This window comes from Pseudophryne corroboree, chromosome 6 (assembly GCF_028390025.1).
Source record: "Pseudophryne corroboree isolate aPseCor3 chromosome 6, aPseCor3.hap2, whole genome shotgun sequence".
Classification (NCBI taxonomy): Eukaryota; Metazoa; Chordata; class Amphibia; order Anura; family Myobatrachidae; genus Pseudophryne; species Pseudophryne corroboree.
In genome coordinates this window covers 292,106,979-292,128,411 of record NC_086449.1, presented here as the reverse complement: position 1 = coordinate 292,128,411, position 21,433 = coordinate 292,106,979, and the positions used below count along the sequence as shown (strand labels likewise).

General features: G+C 46.2%; 2 protein-coding genes across 4 annotated transcripts in view; one reads left to right on the top strand and one right to left on the bottom strand.

The window, feature by feature from the left end:
• CCPG1 (cell cycle progression 1) overlaps positions 1–21,433 on the top strand; it is a 158,424-nt gene that overhangs the window by 128,145 nt on the left and 8,846 nt on the right. The gene's annotated exons all lie outside the window — the stretch shown is intronic.
• PIGB (phosphatidylinositol glycan anchor biosynthesis class B) overlaps positions 4,372–21,433 on the bottom strand; it is a 57,257-nt gene continuing 40,195 nt past the window's right edge. Inside the window, exons 9-12 of the mRNA XM_063926129.1 lie at positions 14,665–14,729; positions 13,425–13,626; positions 12,993–13,173; positions 4,372–4,653 (exon numbers count right to left, since the gene is read on the bottom strand). Coding sequence (XP_063782199.1) covers positions 4,534–4,653; positions 12,993–13,173; positions 13,425–13,626; positions 14,665–14,729 — 568 coding nt within the window. The 3' untranslated portion in view covers positions 4,372–4,533. The remainder of the gene's footprint in view (positions 4,654–12,992; positions 13,174–13,424; positions 13,627–14,664; positions 14,730–21,433) is intronic.

Below are 21,433 nucleotides of genomic sequence, written 5' to 3'. Positions count from 1 at the left end.
GACACCCTTGTCCTTGGATATAGGGTTATCCGCTGATGCATCTGAAGATGCGATCCGGACCATTTGTCCAGCAGATCCCACTGAAGAGTTCTTGCGTGAAATCTGCCGAATGGAATCGCTTCGTAATAAGCCACCATTTTTACCAGGACTCTTGTGCAATGATGCACTGACACTTTTCCTGGTTTTAGGAGGATCCCGATTAGCTCGGATAACTCCCTGGCTTTCTCCTCTGGGAGAAACACCTTTTTCTGGACTGTGTCCAGAATCATCCCTAGGACCAGCAGACGTGTCGTCGGAACAACTGCGGTTTTGGAATATTTAGAATCCACCCGTGTTGTCGTAGAATTACTTGAGATAGTGCTACTCCGACCTCCAACTGTTCTCTGGACCTTGTTCTTATCAGGAAGTCGTCCATTTTCTTTGAAGACGAATCCTCATTTCGGTCATTACCTTGGTAAGGACCCGGGGTGCCTTGGACAATCCAACGGCATCGTCTGAAACTGATAGTGACAGTTCTGTACCACGAACCTGAGGTACCCTCGGTAAGAAAGGCAAATTTTTGGGACATGGAGGTAAGCATCCCTGATGTCCCGGGACACCATATAGTCCCCTTCTTCCCGGTTCGCTATCACTGCTCTGAGTGACTCCATCTGGATTTGAACTTTTGTAAGTGTTCAAATATTTCAGATTTAGAATAGGTCTCACCTAGCCTTCTGGCTTCAGTACCACCATATAGTGTGGAATAATACCCCTTTCCTTGTTGTAGGAGGGGTACTTTGATTATCACCTGCTGGGAATACAGCTTGTGAATTGTTTTCAATACTGCCTCCCTGTCGGAGGGAGACATTGGTACAGCAGACTACAGGAACCTGCGAGGGGGAAACGTCTCGACATTCCAATCTGTACCCCTTGGATACTACTTGTAGGATCCAGGGGTCCTGTACGGTCCCAGCGTCATGCTGAGAACTTGGTAGAAGCGTTGGAGGGCTTCTGTTCCTGGGAATGGGCTGCCTGCTGCAGTCTTCTTCCCTTTCCTCTATCCCTGGGCAGATATGACTCTTATAGGGACGAAAGGACTGAGGCTGAAAAGACGGTGTCTTTTTCTGCAGAGATGTGACTTAGGGTAAAAAACGGTGGATTTTCCAGCAGTTGCCGTGACCACCAGGTCCCATGGACCGACCCCAAATAACTCCTCCCCTTTATACGGCAATACATCTTTGTGCCGTTTGGAATCTGCATCACCTGACCACTGTCGTGTCCATAAACATCTTCTTGCAGATATGGACATCGCATTTACTCTTGATGCCAGAGTGCAAATATCCCTCTGCGCATCTCGCATATATAGAAATGCATCCTTTAAATGCTCTATAGTCAATAAAATACTGTCCCTGTCAAGGGTATCAATATTTTTAGTCAGGGAATCCGACCAAGCCACCTCAGCTCTGCACATCCAGGCTGAGGCGATCGCTGGTCGCAGTATAACACCAGCATGTGTGTGTATACTTTTTAGGATATTTTCCAGCCTCCTATCAGCTGGCTCCTTAAGTACGGCCCTATCTGTAGATGGTACCGCCACTTGTTCTGATAAGCATGTGAGCGCCTTATCCACCCTAAGGGGTGTTTCCCAACGCGCCCTAACTTCTAGCGGGAAAGGGTATACCGCCAATAATTTTCTATCGGGGGAAACCCACGCATCATCACACACTTCATTTAATTTATCTGATTCAGGAAAAACTACAGGTAGTTTTTTCACATCCCACATAATACCCTTTTTTGTGGTACTTGTAGTATCAGAAATATGTAACACCTCCTTCATTGCCCTTAACGTGTGGCCCTAAAGGAAAATACGTTTGTTTCTTCACCGTCGACACTGAAATCAGTGTCCGTGTCTGGGTCTGTGTCGACCGACTGAGGTAAATGGGCGTTTTACAGCCCCTGACAGTGTTTGAGACGCCTGGGCAGGTACTAATTTGTTCGCCGGCCGTCTCATGTCGTCAACCGGCTTGCAGCGTGTTGACATTATCACGTAATTCCATAAATAAGCCATCCATTCCGGTGTCGACTCCCTAGAGAGTGACATCACCATTACAGGCAATTTGCTCCGCCTCCTCACCAACATTTTCCTCATACATGTCGACACACACGTACCGACATACAGCACACACATAGGGAATGCTCTGATAGAGGACAGGACCCACTAGCCCTTTGGGGAGACAGAGGGAGAGTTTGCCAGCACACACCAAAACGCTATAATTATATAGGGACAACCTTTATATAAGTGTTCCTCCCTTATAGCATTTAATATATATTCATATCGCCAAATCAGTGCCCCCCCCTCTCTGTTTTAACCCTGTTTCTGTAGTGCAGTGCAGGGGAGAGCATGGGAGCCTTCCCACCAGCATTTCTGTGAGGGAAAATGGCGCTGTGTGCTGAGGAGAATAGGCCCCGCCCCCTTTTCGGCGGGCTTCTTCTCCGGAGTTTGTGATATCTGGCAGGGGTTAAATACATCCATATAGCCTCAAGGGCTATTTGTGATGTATTTTTCGCCATACAGGTATTATACATTGCTGCCCAGGGCGCCCCCCCCCCCGCGCCCTGCACCCTCCGTGACCGCTGTGTGAAGTGTGCTGACAACAATGGCGCACAGCTGCAGTGCTGTGCGCTACCTGATGAAGACTGAAAGTCTTCTGCCGCCTGGTTCCGGACCTCTTCAATCTTCAGCATTTGCAAGGGGGGTCGGCGGCGCGGCTCCGGGACGAACCCCAGGGCGAGACCTGTGTTCCGACTCCCTCTGGAGCTAATGGTGTCCAGTAGCCTAAGAAGCCAATCCATCCTGCACGCAGGTGAGTTCACTTCTCTCCCCTAAGTCCCTCGATGCAGTGAGCCTGTTGCCAGCAGGACTCACTGAAAATAAAGAACCTAAAAACTTTTTCTAAGCAACTCTTTAAGAGAGCCACCTAGATTGCACCCTGCTCGGACGGGCACAAAAACCTAACTGAGGCTTGGAGGAGGGTCATAGGGGGAGGAGCCAGTACACACCATGTGATCCTAAAAGCTTGCTTTTGTGCCCTGTCTCCTGCGGAGCCGCTATTCCCCATGGTCCTGATGGAGTCCCCAGCATCCACTAGGACGTTAGAGAAATGTACTGCTTACTGTAAATTGCATGAGCATATAAAAAGCAGCCCAAGTGTTCCTATACAAATGACACAATTCCGTAGTGATATCTGGAATAATTTATGTTATTACTAGAACGCACAAGCTATGATGAAAACCTGTATTTATTCATTTGTGTGTTAGGAAATTTAGACTCCAATGGGTCAGATGGGAATTATTAAATATTCTTTATACAGTTTAGCGCAATATGGCAGTTTTATATAACTGATTTAGCATGTACTCTGTACATTCATCAGAACATGCCAATTTAACAAATATTTTTTATCAAATGGTTAATAAACTAGGTTCAATTCAATGTATCATACATAATGTACCATACTTAAGCTTGGAAGAGTAAGCAGATACTAGTGGAGCGGGCAGGATCACAGTAGTGCAGTGGTTCTCAAACTCGGTCCTCAGGACCCCACACAGTGCATGTTTTGCAGGTAACCCAGCAGGTGCACAGGTGTATTAATTAATCACTGACACGTTTTAAAAGGTCCACAGGTGGAGTTAATTATGTCACTTGTGATTCTGTGAGGAGACCTGCAAAACATGCACCGTGTGGGGTCCTGAGGACCGAGTTTGAGAACCTGTGCAGTAGTGTATTGGAGGGGCTTAATGATGCAACTGGCATCATTTTAGCCTTGCCTCCTCTAAATCTGTCATGGTGAGGGCACAGCTTAATGACACGTGAGTCCAGTCCTGATGCCATAGTGTCCGGCAGATTCCCCTCTCCAGGCTTTTCCCACAGCGGAGACAAAGAATGTCGGTAAGCTAGTAATATACATCTAAGCTGTACCTGTACTGAAACTGGGCAGTGTGTGTGACCAGCACTGTACTACAGGTGCAGTGTGTGGGTGACAGGCATATATATCCACTGATATCCTGCTACTTTGAGATAAATTAACAGACTGTAATACAGCTTCTCTGTGTATTTGCTGAGCAATTTCATGTGATTATACTTTTGCTGAATTTAAAGCAGAAAGCTTAAATCAGTTAGCTTAGACATGGTGCTGTCTGGAGGTACTGGGAAAGCATGGATGATGTGTTTCGGCAGCTTCTCCTCTCCAGGCTTTTCCCAGAGAGGAGGTAGGGAATGTCGGTAAGTAATATATACCTAGGCTGCACTAAGCAGCTGCACTTCTGATCATTCTAAATAATTCATTACGAAAAATCGCTTAGAGTGACTCAATATCAAACTATTTACAGCAACAGATTTACATAACTTTGGAGGAATGGCTGTCCGTTTTATTGTCATAACTTTGGCACTTGCACTGTAGCCACTGAGTCTTCTCTTCACATCTTCTCCGGGTGGATATTCACAGGCCCATAAAGTCATTAAATGGTTATATCTAGTAGTGCAAAAGACGAAGACCTTCACTTTGGTTTCCGTTCATACATGTATATCTGGCTTCCAGTTCGACCCGCTGGCAGATGAGAATGGAATATGGATGCTGTCCTCACATAACTGTTTATTGCTAGAAATGAACTGATTTCCTATAAACAAGATAAAACGTGGTTGGGTAAGCATTCAATTATTATATCAAGCTGGAACTAAGCTGTGGCTTCAGAATTTTCCTGTTTTGCAAAACCTGCCATACTGAATGGTTAGACTTGAAAATCTAGGGTTATTATTTTAACACACAATATAATTAGATGGGGGGAAAAAACCTCACTGCCATATTAATTCAGGTTGTGTCATTGAAAAGAGCTGCTGATCCAAAGTGTATGTAAAGCTCGTTAGGCCCGAAATATTTCTGTTGAGAAAACAGGGAAGCCTTTAGCATATACACAGTCAATAGAACAATGTACTGGCATAACTTTCTTAAATGAAGAGTAAGCCTATAATGATTTCAGATTTATGTGTAGTGAAAGTACTAAATTGATTAATTGATATTAACCAACCAATCCCTTGTGTCACACTAATCACAGTATAAAATTACATAATAAAAATGTAATAATGTGTCTTGGTGACAGCTTTGCAGTTATAGTAATCTAAAGAAAGTCCAGTCCCATTGGATGGGGTTGATAGTTGACACCTTAATGCAAAATTACTTTTTACCGTACTATATTGAAGATGTAGTTTTAAATGCGGAATTTAATCTCCAGCATTGGTCTGAGAGACTCCGAAGCCTTATTTCAACCTCTTTGCAGCTGAGCTTATTTTAGCTGGTCGCAGTCCAATATCAATTATTTATGCAGTACCAACATAAATTATTAATTTTTTCCCAGACTGCTTTGAGCTTTCAGAAAATAGCATTAGTTGCCTAATACTCCCCACACAGCAAAAGACAGCCCACAATAGCAGAAAAACAAGCGCTTTTTTAAAAAACTGAAACTGCATGAATGATAACCATCACTAACAAATACATTGTGGCTCTTGTTTCCACATTAATCCACCTTTCCAAAACAACAAAAATTCAAACTCTACACACGGTTTTCATAATAAATTCTGCTCTTGATATTGTAATATTTTTTAGATGTTTTCAATCAAAAGGTGTAGGAATAATATGATGCTCCAACAAAGTTTACCATTTTGAAAAGTATACAACCTGCTGCCTCAAGTGGGGGAACACCCTATTTTTACTGATGCCAAGATCTTCCCTGGGTGAGTAGGTTGCAAGATGGTGGGAGACTCCTAGAACTCTATTAGTCCCCATATTCTAGTATTTCTGCAGCAGAGGCTTATATTGTCTGGTGATCAGCAGTAATTACTATAGGCCAGTACTCACGGCCCGATGCGGGAGAGATGTGTGCTGAGCGTGGGGGGGGGGGGGGGGGGCGGACAGCTTAGCTTATTTCACCCAGCGGGTGAAGTGAGCGACCTGCTAGATTGGCCAATCTAGCACCAGCGATAGCGATGCGCAGCTCGCTGTTAGGGCTATACACGGAGCGATCTTGCTGAAAATCTAAGCAATCTAGTCAGATTGCTTAGATTATCGCTCCGTGTGTACCCCCCTTAAGAGATTAAAGACTCTCCTATTTCAAATGAGGGTGACCCTGAGCTTATTAAAGCTAGAATGGGCCAAATATTCGCTTATCCCCAAACTTTATAGTGAATGCAGATTGCAGTGTTGTTCCCTGGTGATTACACATGATTGCTAGAGAATAGAGGGACACTCTGCTTTCAAACCACGGTAACCCTGAGCCTGTGGGTGCCAGATAGATGGAAGAGTGCATCTGCTCTATCTTTTAAAAATGTCTGTACTGTAGTTTCTGGAGCGAGTAGGGCTTATAACATTACCCCTTTTTCAATATAAAGAGTATACAGAACATTCTTTGACCAGCAAGAGAGACCAATTTATCCAGAGTATAAACAAGCAGGAAAGGCTGAATTTCAATAGGGCATGCAAGCGTATACAAACCGTATTAAAGGGAGCCTAATCTTAAAACCAATAGACTATACAAATTAACTATATTTCTCTTACGTCCTAGAGGATGCTGGGGTCCATATTAGTACCATGGGGTATAGACTGGTCCACCAGGAGCCATTGGCACTCTAAGAGTTTAACAGTGTGGACTGGCTCCTCCCTCTATTCCCCTCCTACCAGACTTTAGAAAATGTGCCTGGAGGAGCCGGTCACAGCTAGGGGAGCTCTACAGAGCTTCTTCAGTAAACGTTTTTTTTAGAGTTCGTTATTTTACAGGGAGGCTGCTGGCAACAGCCTCCCTGCATCGAGGGACTGAGGGGGGGAGCAGTGTCCGCCCTGCGGGGTCTGAGCCACTGTCTCCGCTGACTGGACACTGAGCTCCAGAGGGGATAGATCGCTCCCCGCCACAGGGGAACGCTCACCCCGGCAGAGCTGAAGTGTGGCGAGTGAGTAATCGGCTCCCTGGCAAGCGGGGAGCCAATGTGAAGATGGCGGCTACAGGGTAGGGAGCGCAGTACTGACTGCGCTCCGGGGGCTCAGCGGTACACGGTGCGGTGCTGTAAGGGGCACCCTGAGCCGGCGCCTTAACCCTACACTGACCAGAAAGCCTGTCGGGGTCCTCTGATCTCAGCCAGCAGAAAATCCTCAGGTCAGTATAATCTTGGAAGAGCAGGAAGACTGCGCCATTAAGGGGGCGGAGCTTCTCCTCAGAGCGGACCCAGCAGCGTTCAGCGCCATTTTCCTGCCTGCAGACATGCTGCCTGTGAAGAACAGTCCCTCCAGAGCAACTCCAGCTATCTGTACGGTACCAGGGGGTTGTAGAGGGGAGGCTGAATATAGACTGTGTCACCTATTAAGGGACACAGTCAGTGCTGGTTAAGGGTCTCCCTATACCTGTATAGCGCTGTGTGTGGGTTGGCTCCAATCTCTGTGTCTCTCTACCATTCTTGGGGGGGAAACTCTGCCCTGTACCCTGTGTGTATGTGGGGTGTGCAAGCAGCCATGTCTAGATACTCTGTCTCATATGCTGCAGAGGATATATCTTCTCAGGAAGATCCCATCCCATGTAATCAGGATTGCACTGTTGTAGCGCAGGGGGGCTATTTCTCAGATTTCTGAAAGGGTTGCAAGGACTGAGCATGCAACTCAGGTATTGCAGTCCTCTATGGCAGTATGGTCCGATACTGCTCCCCCGGGGCCCCCTGTGGTATATTCTCACAAACGTGCTCTTGCCCAAATTACGCAGGATGACACGGATACCGATTCTGACACAGCAGACGTGATGGGGATGTGTCAAGGGGGATGGCATCACTTGCTAAGGGGGTGCAGTTGATGATTGAGGCCATGCGGGATGTGTTAAATATTTCTGACACACCTCCTGAGCAGGTTGAGTAGGCTTTTTTCACAGTCAGTAAGAAAGCCCCTCTCACCTTCCCTGCTTCTAAGGAATTAAATGCCATTTTTGAAAAGGCCTGGGAAAACACGTAGAAAAAATTCCAGATCCCTAAAAGGGTTCTGGTTGCTTTTCCCTTCCCAGAGGACGATAGAAAAAAATGGGAGTCCCCGCCTATAGTTGACGCCTCTGTTTCCAGGCTGTCAAAACAAGTGGTTTTACCTGTCCCGGGATCTACTGCGTTGAAAGACCCGGCGGATCGCAAGGTGGATGCTACGCTCAAATCCATATACACGGCTTCAGGGGCGATACTGCGACCTACCATTGCCTGTGCATGGATTTCAAAAGCAATAGCAAAGTGGTCAATCACTCTGCAGGAGGACTTGACTACGATGGATAAAGGTGACGTTGATTTGTTTTTACGTAACACACAGGATTCTGCAGGGTTTCTAGTGGAATCCATGAAGGATCTGGGTTCCTTGGCTGCGGGGATCTCCTCCATGTCCGTCTCAGCTCACAGGGGTCTCTGGCTGCGCCAATGGTCAGCGGACGCGGAATCCAGGAAAAGTGTGGAGAGCCTACCCTATACAGGCCACAGCTACAGCGGGTAAGTCTCCTTTTCTCCCCTCAGCTGCATCGGCTACGAAGAAGCCTTTTTCTCCCAACACCTGACAGTCTTTTCGGCCCACTAGGACGAGAAAGAACAAGGCCTCTCACACCTTCTTTAGAGATGGTCGTACCAAATTCAAAAAGCCTGCTCCTGCAGGTTCCCAGGACCAAAAGCCTGCTTCTGGTGCCTCAAAGTCCTCAGCATGACGGTGGACCGCACAGCCTGGAAGTAGGTCAGGTGGGAGCGAGACTCCGGCATTTCAGCCACGTCTGGGTGTCGTCCGGCCTGGATACAGGATATTGTGTCCCGGGGGTACAGGCTGGAGTTTCAAACTCTCCCACCTCAGAGATTCTTCAAATCAGGCTTGCTGGCTTTGCCGGCAGACAGCTATTTTATTGGACGCTATCTGAAAATTGGTATTGTCGGAGTTCATTGTTCCAGTTCCACCTCATCAGGTGAACAAAGGTTACTATTCATACCTTTTCGTGGTACCGAAGCCGGATGATTCGGTCAGGCCAATTCTGAACTTGAAATCATTGAACCCTTATCTCAGGGACTTCAAATTCAAAATGGAGTCTCTGCGAGCGGTTATCTCAGGACTGACGGAGGGGGGAGTTCCTGGTGTCCCTGGACATCAAGGATGCGTACCTCCACATTCCCATTTGGTCGCCGCATCAGGCTTATCTCAGGTTTGCACTGTTAGACGATCACGATCAGTTTCAGGCACTGCCATTCGGCCTCTCCACAGCACAGAGGATCTTCACCAAGGTGATGGCAGAGATCATGGTTCTCCTCTGCAGGCAAGGGGTCAATAAATTCCGTATCTGGACGACCTGCTGATCAAGGCATCGTCCAGGGAAAAGTTGTAAAGATCCATTGCTCTCACAACGCATCTGCTCAAGGAGCACGGTTGGATCCTGAACCTTCCAAAGTCTCATCTGGAGCCGACAAGGAGGCTGTCTTTCCTGGGGAAGAATCTCGACACAGAGGTGTAAAGGGTGTTTCTACCGGTGGAGAAAGCATTGGTGATTCAAACAATGGTCCGGGATGTCTTGAAGCTGGCCCGGGTATCGGATCATCAGTCAATCTGCCTTCTGGGGAAGATGGTTGCCTCCTACGAGGCTATGCAGTACGGAAGGTTTCATGCTCGGTCCTTTCAACTGGATCTCTTGGACCAGTGGTCGGGATCTCACCTATATATGGACCAGAGGATACTTCTGTCGCCGAAAGCAAGGATTTTGCTCCTCTGGTGGCTGCAACTACCTCACCTTCTGGAGGGCCGAAGGTTTGGGGTTCAGGACTGGATCCTTCTAGCCACGGATGCAAGTCTAAGAGGTTGGGGAGCAGTCATTCAAGGGGAAACCTTCCAAGGAAGGTGGTCAAGTCAGGAATCCCTTCTTCCGATAAACATCCTGGAGCTAAGAGCCGTAATACAACGGCCTTCTTCAAGCGGCACACCTTCTACAGGATCGGGCTGTTCAGGTGCAGTCTGACAACGTGACCACAGTGGCCTACATAAACCGACAAGGCGGAACGAAGAGCAGGGCTGCAATGTCAGAGTTGACAAGGATCCTCCTCTGGACAAAAAGGCATGCTGTAGCAATGTCAGCAATCTTAATTCCGGGAGTAGACAACTGGGAAGTGGACTTCCTCAGCAGACATGATCTCCATACAGGAGAGTGGGGCCTCCACCCGCAGGTGTTCAAGGAGGTAACCGGTTGGTTCCTCACATAGACATGATGGCCTCCCGCCTCAACAAGAAGATGAGGAGGTACTGTTCCAGGTCGAGAGACCCACAGCCAGTGGCGGTGGACGCACTAGTAACGCCATGGGTGTTCACGTCGGTGTATGTGTTCCCTCCACTTCCTCTTATCCCAAGAGTTCTACAACCTGTAAAAAGGACAAGGGTTCTGGCAATCCTCATTGCTCCGGACTGGCCAAGGAGGGCTTGGTACGCGGATCTGCTAGATCTACTGCTGCCTCTTCAGGAGGATCTTCTACTACAGGGGCCGTTCGCTTATCAAGACTTACACCACGGCTACGTTTGACGGAATGGCGGTTGAGCACCAGATCTTAGCTCGGAAGGGTATTCCGAGTAAAGTTATTCCTACCCTGATACAGGCTAGGAAGGGGGTAACGTCTAAACATTACCATCAAATTTGGAAAATGTATGTGTCTTGGTGTGAATCCAAGAAGTTTCCTGCGGTGGAGTTTCAACTTGGACGGTTTCTCCTTTTCCTGCAAGCAGGTATGGATTTAGGGCTGAGATTGGGCTCCATCAAAGTCCAGATTTCGGCCTTATCCATTTTTTTCCAGAAACAATTGGCTGTCCTCCCTGAGGTTCAGACCTTTTTGAAAGGGGTTCTGCACATTCAGCCCCCTTTTGTGGCGCTACCGGCACCATGGGATCTTGATGTGGTGTTACAGTTCCTGCAAACAGATTGGTTTGAGCCTCTACAGGAAGCTGAAATCAAGTTTCTCACATGGAAGTCGGTAACTTTGTTGGCCATGGCTTCTGCTCGACATGTGTCGAAATTGGGGGCTTTATCCTGTAAAAGTCCCGATCTGGTCTTCCATGAAAATAGGGCGGAACTCAGGACTCGTCAACAGTTCCTTCCTAAGGTTGTGTCTGCTTTTCATATCAACCAACCTATTGTGGTGCCAGTGGCTACTGACTCCTCAATTGCTTCAAGGGCCTTGGATGTTGTGAGGACTCTGAAGATTTATGTGAAGAGGACTGCTCATCTCAGGAAATCTGACTCTGTTTGTCCTATATGATCCCAAGAAAATTGGGTGTCCTGCTTCTAAGCAGTCGATTTCTCGCTGGATCAGGTTCACCATCCAGCATGCCTATTCTACGGCAGGATTGCCATGTCCAAAATCGGTTAAGGCCCACTCTACTCGTAAAGTGGGTTCCTCCTGGGCGGCTGCCCGGGGTGTCTCGGCCTTACAGCTTTGCCGAGCAGCTACTTGGTCTAGTTCGATCACGTTGGCTAAGTTTTACAAGTTCGATACTTTGGCCTCTGATGACCTCAAATTTGGTCAAGCAGTTCTGCAGGAGCCTGTGTGCTCTCCCTTCTGTTCTGGGAGCTTTGGTACATCCCCATGGTACTAATATGGACCCCAGCATCCTCTAGGACGTAAGAGAAAAAGCACAGTTTCTAGACTGAGTCTGGGAGGAGGGGCATAGAGGGAGGAGCCAGCCCACACTGTTAAACTCTTGAAGTGCCAATGGCTCCTGGTGGACCCGTCTATACCCCATGGTACTAATATGGACCCCAGCATCCTCTACGGACTACGAGAAAAGGATTTATTGGTAGGTAATTAAAATCCTATTTGTGCTCAATTTACTTTGACCCCCCCTAAAGTTATTTAATCTCAAAACAAGAATCAACATTTATTGCACTAGGTCAGCAGACGGAGACATTCATTTTTGTTGTTGTACATACTCTCCTTATTTTAAGACCTATAAACAAACCAAGTTTTCAAAGCATAGACAACATTTTTAATGTGACTGCTGAGGTCCTGGTTTATAGCCATCTACACCATTACCACCAGAAAGGGCAACACATGGTTGCCAGGCCAGAGTGTAATAGCACTTTTCATGGATATTACTCCCTTGAGCACGAGAATAACAATTTCTTAGTGGAGGAACATCAAACGCCACTGCCTATTATAAACAAGCCAGTGGTACAAGCACTGACCACTGATAATTTTGGGAAGCCCATTGGTTAGGCTACTGGCATGCCACAGTAAGCCATGAGTCAACCACACCATTTGGCCTGAGGGTCAAGTGATAGGATTGGGGGCGTATGCAATTAGCTCAGTTTTTTCGCCTAGGTGAAAAAACGGAGCTTTTTTGCTATTTTTAGGGTAAATGGAGATTTGGCCTATGCAATATTTTCGCCTAGGCGAAAAATGTGACGGGCGGAGAACACATGGTTCAGCGAATCCACTTGTTTTCCCGTCTAAAATGCGGCCCATTTTCGCTGATTTTGAAGCATTTTTTTACCAATTCCTTTTCACTTAATAAAAGAAGGTGAAAAGGCATTGGCGAAAATGCCTTCAAAACTGCCCTAAATGAATACGAGTGGGGCGAATTCATTAGCTCCGAAATGTAATCGGAACTAATTGCATACGCCCCTTAGTGTTTAAACTTGGAACACATGTAGCTGGCTAAATTGGATGCAGCTACATCTACCATGGCATCACTGAGGCAGGCTACATTTGTTTGTAAGATTAGTGGTAATTTTTAAACTGCATATATCAACTTTATCAGGAGTGTGTATGTATACACACACACACTCGTGTGTGTGTGTGTGTGTGTGAGATTGGGACAGTTTTGTTATTTATTGGATAGTCAACAATTTCTCTTCCTTAAACGACTGATTTACATTTAGAAAGTAGGAAGCAGTGCAAAGATTCCAGTTACGAGAAGGTGTTTTGAATCCAATAACCTCACCTTTTCTAGAACGTCAAACATTACCAAGTGTGTAGGCAGCCAAGATGTATTGTAAAATTCTGCATTGAGCCAGGCTGAAGGGCTCACATAAAACAGCTCGGCTTCGTCTACATATGTGTCATGGTCGTCAAGATCTGGAGGGCACTCAAGGAAATCCATCTTTATATGGCAATGAACGTGGCTGGAATAAACAGTTATACAATTGGAAACCGAAAAATTCTGCAGAAAATAATGACATTACATGATTGCATACAAAGTTAAATGATAATGTTGATTATTGCTCCATATGTTCGGTCAGATTCCTCTGTGAATTCAGGTATGCTCTTCCTCACTTCTCTTTAAATGTTTTTTTTATTTTATTTTTTACAAAGCTATCTCTATGCTGTGAGGTAAACATGGGTATATCACATTACTTTTTGATAAACTACTCACCTGTAGTGGGGGATGGAGTGACAAGGCATCAGAACTAATAGGGAGGGATTCTCCACTTTGCATAAATGTTGAATTCTGGACATTAAGTCAAGTGCTCCTCTTTGATGGACTAACCCAGTATAGAGGGCAGGAACTAGATTTGATAAAACCAAAAAGCCAACAGCTGGTTTCTTCCAACGTTTTATATGTGAGAACGAAAATCCTGTTGAATAGAATTATTACACAGTAAACAATGCTGATTTTCACAATATATAACCGCGGGGCCCAACAATCTATACCGAACGTTTAAATTAATGAGTTTTATTAAATAAACTCTCAGAATTGGCAAGTCTTCAGAAAAGAGCTTTACTAATAAGCTACACATGTAGGCTTGCCATAAAATAAAATTCCATTAATACGGGACACCTATGATTTACACAGGTTCTGTGGCTAATTAAACCAGGTGAAATGCAGTAGCAAGTCACAGAACTTGTGTAAATCATAATAAAGGGATATTATGTTTCTTTTTAGATTCACATTCTGAACTAAGGGGGTCATTCTGAGTTGATCGCACATAGCAACTTTTTGCTGCTTGTGCAATCAACTAGTCCATGCCTATGGGGGAGTGTATTTTAGCATAGGGCTGCAATCGCTTGTGCAGCCTTGCTATGCTAAAAAAGTTTTGTGCAGAACAAGACTAGCCCTGCAGTTATTTACCCTGTGCGATGAAGGTCCCGGAATTGACGTCAGACAACCGCCCTCCAAACGTCTGGACACGCCTGCGTTCGGATCTCCACTCCCAGAAAACGGCGAGTATCCGCCCCGGAACGCCTCCCCGCTGTCAATCTTCTTGCGATCGCGCTAGTGATCACTTTCTTCTGGTCGTTGGGCAGCGCAGTTCCGACCCGTTTGCACCGCTGCGTGCGAACGGGTCGGAATGACCCCCCACGTAAGAACTCCATGCAATGCAGGTGGGTGTAATGTTCTAGCAGAGGTAATACCCCTTTTACACCACTGCAGTGACCCGGGAATCCAAACAGGCTAGCTTGTAGAGTTGGTTCAAGGAAGGACCTGTGTTAGGTAGCAATGATAACGGGTAACCCAGGTCCTGTTCGCAGCATCTGGAGAGTCGCATTCCAAATACTGGGTCAGCCCCAGGAGTATTACAGAAGTGGTATTACCGAAGTACAAACCTTCTTCCTTAATACAAATGCCAGCCCACTGCAATAAGAAACAAACACTGAAACAAAACTCTTCTTACCACAGAACACCATGCAGAGTGGCAGCACCGGGTAGATAAAGCGAAACTCTTTATGGCTCAGAGTGCTAGAACAAAAACAACAAATTATGTCAGTAGAGTAAAAGTTGCTTTGGATTTTAAGATGGCTTTGAACAGATAAAAAACAAAACATTACTGTGTAGTGCTGAGCAAAAAATAAATAAATATATATATATATATATATATATATTTATTTTATATGCAGTTGGGATCCCAGTGGTCAGCATACCAACACCAAGGGCGCGAGCGCAACAAAGCCCCTTGCGGGCTTGCCACAGGTTCTATTCCCACTCTATGGGTGTAGTGGACATCCACGAGTGGGAATAGCCCTGGGCGACCTGACGACATTCTGGCGGTCGGGATCCAGGCACCTGACGACTACATATATTTAAAGATAATATATATTTATAATACACGTCAGTATCTCAGTAGGGGACCCAAAAATGTGGGATTTTGGACAAGGGATACTCAACCTCTATCTATCTAGCTAACACACACACACACACACACACACACACACACACACACACACACACACACTTTAAACAGTTACTGAACTACACCTCAGAGCATGTTCTACCAGGTTCCATACCAACTAAACAGTATTCTGGATAAATGTAGCCTCAAGGAAACTATGCCCAGGCATTACACACTCCCAATTCAAGTGCTGGAATAGTATGTGGGGGACAATGAAAGCGTATAAATTCCAGCACTTAGTCCTTGGGAAGATGCTGTAAGGTCGTGTCGAAATGCAGCAAGAGTTCCCAGCATATTACAACAATGTTGAACCACGCAAGCCCTTAATAATCGTGTTCTCAAACTTTCACATTGCTTATTTCTAAGGATATATTTATTAAATGTTAGTTTTTCAAAAGGAATTATAGTGACAATTGTACTACATGTAAAAATCAGCCATGTTTTTCATGTATTACCATTGCCAATTTAAATCCGTCCGTCAAAGTTGCTGAGACTCATTGGCTTTGAAAAAACGATCTTTAGTAAATATTGTCCATAAGTGTAATGATGCCCTCTGAACATATTTACTTCAAGCAGTTTTAAACAGTTGGGCGTATTTACACACTTAAGGGGTCTATGTACTAAGCTTGGAGAGACAGATAAAGTGAACAGAGATAAAGTACTAACCAACCAGCTACTATCATTTTTCAAACACAGCCTGTAACATAGCAGTTAGGAACTGACTGACTGTACTTTTTGGGGAGATGTATCAAACCTGTAGAGAAATGAAGTACCAGCCAATCAGTTTTTCCCTTTTATATTTGTGTACACAACTCCTGTGCGGAAATAACCTAATCCAAGAGTTCCCTGTCTATGTTGATCACTTGTAATGGTGATCTAATGTAAACTGACGTGCCAGTCAGCAACATGCCAAGATTGTCTTTTATCAATGTAGTGCCTGGCTTAACCCCAATGCAAGAGTATCGCGTCCACACTGGATACAAACACTATGCATGCAGTGATCAGGTACCCTTGCACTGCACTAAAATTGGATCCCCATAGCAACTCCTTGAACTGTTTGCAATCTTCATTGCAGTTGCATAATGGTCAGAAAGTGGTTCTGTAATACATAGCAACCAAAAAGATGTTTGCTCTAGTTGATAAACCACACTAGAGAACAACATAATCTGACGATTATTTGTAAGTTACAGCAGAAAGTCTTATGATCTGCTTTTTGTGTAACTCGTATTCTGGTATTTTCTGCAGCATGAAAAACTAATTCTCTGGTTTACACTAATCTTTGTTTCTATTCCTTCTTTGTGGGATCATTTATTTTAGACTGCTACAGCTTGAGGATAAAAATAGGAATTTAATACCTCCCGGTAATTCCTTTTCTCGTAGTCCGTAGTGGATACTGGGGAATTGTATATTACCATGGGGTATAGATCGGGTCCACTGGAGCCTAGCACTTTAATAAATCAATAGTGTGTGCTGGCTCTTCTCCTCTATGCCCCTCCTAGCAGACTCAGTGTAGGAAACTGTGCCCGAGGAGATGGACATACTTTGATAGAAGGATATAACACATAGGGCCTAATTCAGACCTGATCGTAGATGTGCTAAATTTAGCACATCTACGATAAGTCACACAGTCATGCGGGGGGATGCCCAGCACAGGGCTAGTCCGCCCCGCATGTCAGGCCTGACCCCCCTGCACAAGTACAAAAGCATCGCACAGTGGCAATGTTTTTGTACTTTAGGAGTAGCTCCCTACCAGCGCAGCTCATGCACGCTGGCAGGGAGCTAATCGTCGCTGTGAGGGTCACAGCGGCTGCGTGTGATATCACACAGCCGCCGGCCTGCCCCCCCCATGGTCCGGACACACCTACGTTGCCCGGACCGTGCCCCCCTAAACGGCGGGCAAACGCCGCCGTCCCTCCCACCCAGTGAATGCCTCTGCCTGTCAATCACGTCTGCTATCTGGCATGTGCCAGCGCAGCATGCGCAATTCAGACCTGATCGGCTGCCGATCAGGTCTGAATTGGGCCCATAAAGCGGTGAGGTAACAAACCAACACACAATAACAATAAGGATAGCAGAGCTAACCATAACAGAGGTAAGCAACGCCAACTATAAAAAGGATAGCAATGCTAACCAAACATGGAACAGGGAAGCAACAGCAGACCCAACCATGAACTCTTACAAGCAGGTAAGCAGGAAACGAAGCACTGAGGCCCAGTATCCACTACGGACTACGAGAAAAGGAATTACCGGTAGGTATTAAATTCATATTTTCTGTAACGTCCTAGTGGATACTGGGGAATAGTATATTACCATGGCGACGTCCCAAAGCTCTCAGAACAGGTGGGAGAGTGCTGAGACCCGTGCAAAACCGCCTGACCAAACTGAAGGTCATCCTTGGCCAAGCTGTCAAACCTGTAGAACTTAACAAACGTGTTCACACCAGACCAAGTAGCTGCACAGTACAACTGTAAGGCCGAGACGCTCCGGCCAGCGGCCCAGGAAGAACCCACTGACCTTGTGGAGTGGGCCTGAACAGAACTCTGCAGCGGCAGAGCCGCCGAGGTATAGGCTTGTTGGATAGTCAATCTGAGCCAACGAGCAATGGACTGCTTGGAGGCAGAACGACCAATTTTCGTAGCATCATAAAGGACAAAAAGCGGGTCAGACTTCCTGTGACGAGCAATCCTTTTGATGTAAATCCTCAAAGCTCTCACAACGTCCAGGGACTTTGTAGCAACAGAAGTGTCGGATAACGCAGGAACAATAGGTTGATTCACATGAAAGGCTGACACCACTTTCGGCAAAAATTGTGGGAGAGTTCTGAGCTCCACCCTATCCTCATGGAATACTAAGTAATTACAAGGCCCCCAATTCCGACACTCGCCGAGCCGAAGCCAAGGCCAATAACATAACAATCTTCCATGTTAGGTATTTTAAGTCAACCCTATGTAAGGGTTCAAACCAATCTGATTGGAGAAAGGTCAATACCACATTGAGGTCCCACAGATCAGTGGGAGGAAAAGAGGGTGGTTGAATGTGCAACACCCCCTTTAGAAGGTGTGTACTTCAGGAAGTACCGCCAGTTGTTTCTGGAAGAAGATGGAGAGAGCCGAAATCTGGACCTTGATGGAGCCTAAACTTAGTCCCTTATCCACTTCTGCTTGCAGGAACAGAAGAAACCGGCCCAAACGAAACTCCACAGGAGAACATTTTCGACCCTCACGCCAAGAAACCTATTTCTTCCGAATCCGGTGGTAATGTTTGGAGGTAACCACCTTACGGTACCAAAATGCACAAGAAAAATAAAACAGGTGAGCGCTAGTAAAATGGCTATGAGACAGCTATAAAAATACTTCATTCACACTGACTGCAACTTCACAAATTGAGGTGCTGAGCCTCAAAAAATCATAGAAAAATGGTAAAAAACACAGAGAAGCGCTGTCATTGAAAGTATTATACAATTTATTAAAAAAGTAATTATCACAAGTTAGTGAATAAAACCTGGTATCCTGTGGCTTAAAAACACAACAAGTATTATGTACCAAACATCAATAGCTTAGATATACGGTAACAGCAAATAAATGGCACATTCAAAAGCTCCCCTAAAATAATATAACCACCTGTGCTTCAGACGGTATTACAGCACTTGTAATTATAAGAAGCTCCTTGCTGAAAGCTCCACATGTGGGCTATTTGGACGTATAAGCTCGTTAGATGTTTTATAAATTTGAAAGTCCATCCATAGTGTAAATATATAGGCAGTTCACGTTTGTGTTGTCCACTTAACAAATATCAGCTCCCAATAATCTTATTCAATGTGTGAGAAGCTTTTATCGGGTAGCTTTAATAAGCGCAGTTCAATGCACAGCACGATGACATTTAAGCTTAAACCGCTATTTTGACAGTCTAGTGTTGTGCTTACCCCAGCCTCTGCTGAAATACAATTGATCGGTAATTCCTTTCAAGTGGTGGGCGCCGGCTGCCCACACCGCTAAGCTGCGGCACCGAGGAAGTTGAAACGAGCAGAATGTGATAGTGGACAGGACACTCGAGATGGCAACCAAGAGGCGTATAGATCCAAACCATATACCGCTCACTTGCGGTGATGTAGCAGGAGCCGTCAAAGACGTGCTTGTAGATATAATCAGTCTCTGGTGATAGCAAGAAGCAGGATACCGGGGGGGATACTTGGAGGAATGCTTGACGCGTTTCTCAGCCTCAATCCTGGGGCTGTTTCATCAGAAGTTTTTAACCACCTTACGGGCCTGAACCATAGTGAAAACCACCTTTCTGGTCAAGATCTCCCTCTCAACTTCAGGGCCGTCAAACGTAGCTGCTGTAAGTCTGGATAAACGAACGGTCCTTGAGAAGCGGCACAGGCCAGGGATCCTCCAACGACAGGGTCAGGAGGTCCGCATACCAGGCCCTTCGAGGCGAATCCAGAGCAATGAGAATTGCCTGAACTCTTTCCTTTTTGAGTCTTTTGAGAACTCTTGGGATTAGAGGAATTGGAGGAAACAGGTAAATGAACTGGTAAGTCCAAGGCGTCGTCAGAGCGTCTACCGCCATCGCTTGTGGGTCCCTTGTTCTGGTGCAGTAATGACGGAGCTTTTTGTTGAGACGAGAAGCCATCAGGTCTATCTATGGACAACCCCACCGGTGAACAAGTTGTTGAAACACCTGAGGGTGGAGGCCCCATTCCCCAGGATGGAGGTCGTGCCTGCTTAGGAAGTCAGCTTCCCAGTTGTCTACTCCTGGAATGTAAATGGCTGAGATGGCCCTTGCGTTGGCTTCCGCCCAGAGGAGGATTCTTGACACCTCTCGCATTGCTGTCCTGCATCTTGTATCCACTGTCGGTGGGGTTTCCCAGACTTTCCTATCCTTTGTAGGGAAAGGGAAAGAATTTAACACCCATTTAGGGGTAATAAACTTTGTCAGGATTTATCCATGCTGCCTTAGCCAGGGAATCTAGTTCTTTAGAAACTGGGAAGGTTGCAGAGGACTTTGGTTTCACATTAAAAAACAATTCCTCTGTCTGTTCTTCCTCCTTATCGGGAATATTGAGCACCTCTGTAATGGCATAAATGAGAGCCTCAACTCCTGGGGACAGGGAATTATCCTCGTCCAACGCAGCCTCTCCTTCATCAAACTCTGGTAGTTCAGAATCAGAGTCAGACTGTAATAATTGAGGGAGAGTGCGTTTGTGAGAGACCAACGGGGGGGGGGGCTGAAGAGTCTGTCTGTGGTCTGCAGCAGCAACCATAAATGTGTCCATAGTTTCAGAGTTTGTCTTTCTTGTTTAGCTGTAGCTAACTCTGAATTATTACTGGTAATCATAGTTTTAAAGGATTCCATTAACTCAGGTTCCTGCACATTACTACCCTGTGAAGGAACTGAGCACTGGGTACACATGAGGGACCCCTGTGAGGAAGGTGTAAACCTAGCCTTGCATCAAGTACACACAGACTTATTTGCATACATCAGGCATTCCCAACCACGGTCCTCAAGGCACACCAACAGTGCAGGTTTTAGTGATATCCAGGCTCCAGCACAGGTGACTTAATTAGTAGCTCAGTTATTTTGATTTAACCATCTGTGCTGCAGCCTGGATATCACTAAAACCTGCACTGTTGGTGTGCCTTGAGGACCGTGGTTGGGAATGCCTGGCATACATGCTGAGCAGAAAACACACAGTATGATAGCACCGTGTAGTATTAGTGAGCTATGCACACTTATCCCAGACTACCCTGAATTGAGTGACACAAAGAAGATTGGAACCAGCACACTACACCCCAGACCGAGCAGTGCCCTGCTGGATGTCTTCTTATATGTAATTTTCCACACAGCGGTATAACCGCTGATTATGCGCTCCCCCCTTCACTACAACCCCCTGGTACCAGTTACAATGGTGATTCAGTGGGTCCTGTAGAGGAGCAGTCTCCGCATGCAGCCTGTATCAGCAGCAGCAGGAAATGGCGCGGTTTAGCCTCTGGCCCCCCTGTCCGGGAAGCCCCGCCCCCATAATGGCGCGCGGACCCTTTATACTGGCTTTCTCCATTTAAAGTGTAAAATGAGTGCACGCAACCCCCGTTTACCATGTTGCCAGTCTGGGTTACCAGTGGGCACCGCGGCCCGTAGCCGGGTGATCACCGTCCCTTCATGTCGCCAATTTGCACCGGGGACCCAGTTAGCTGTAACACTCACCGCACCGCGTCTTTCTTCGGCATCTGTTAAGGGGTGGCGGCATGCTGCCGGCGTGGGCTCACACTCTGGG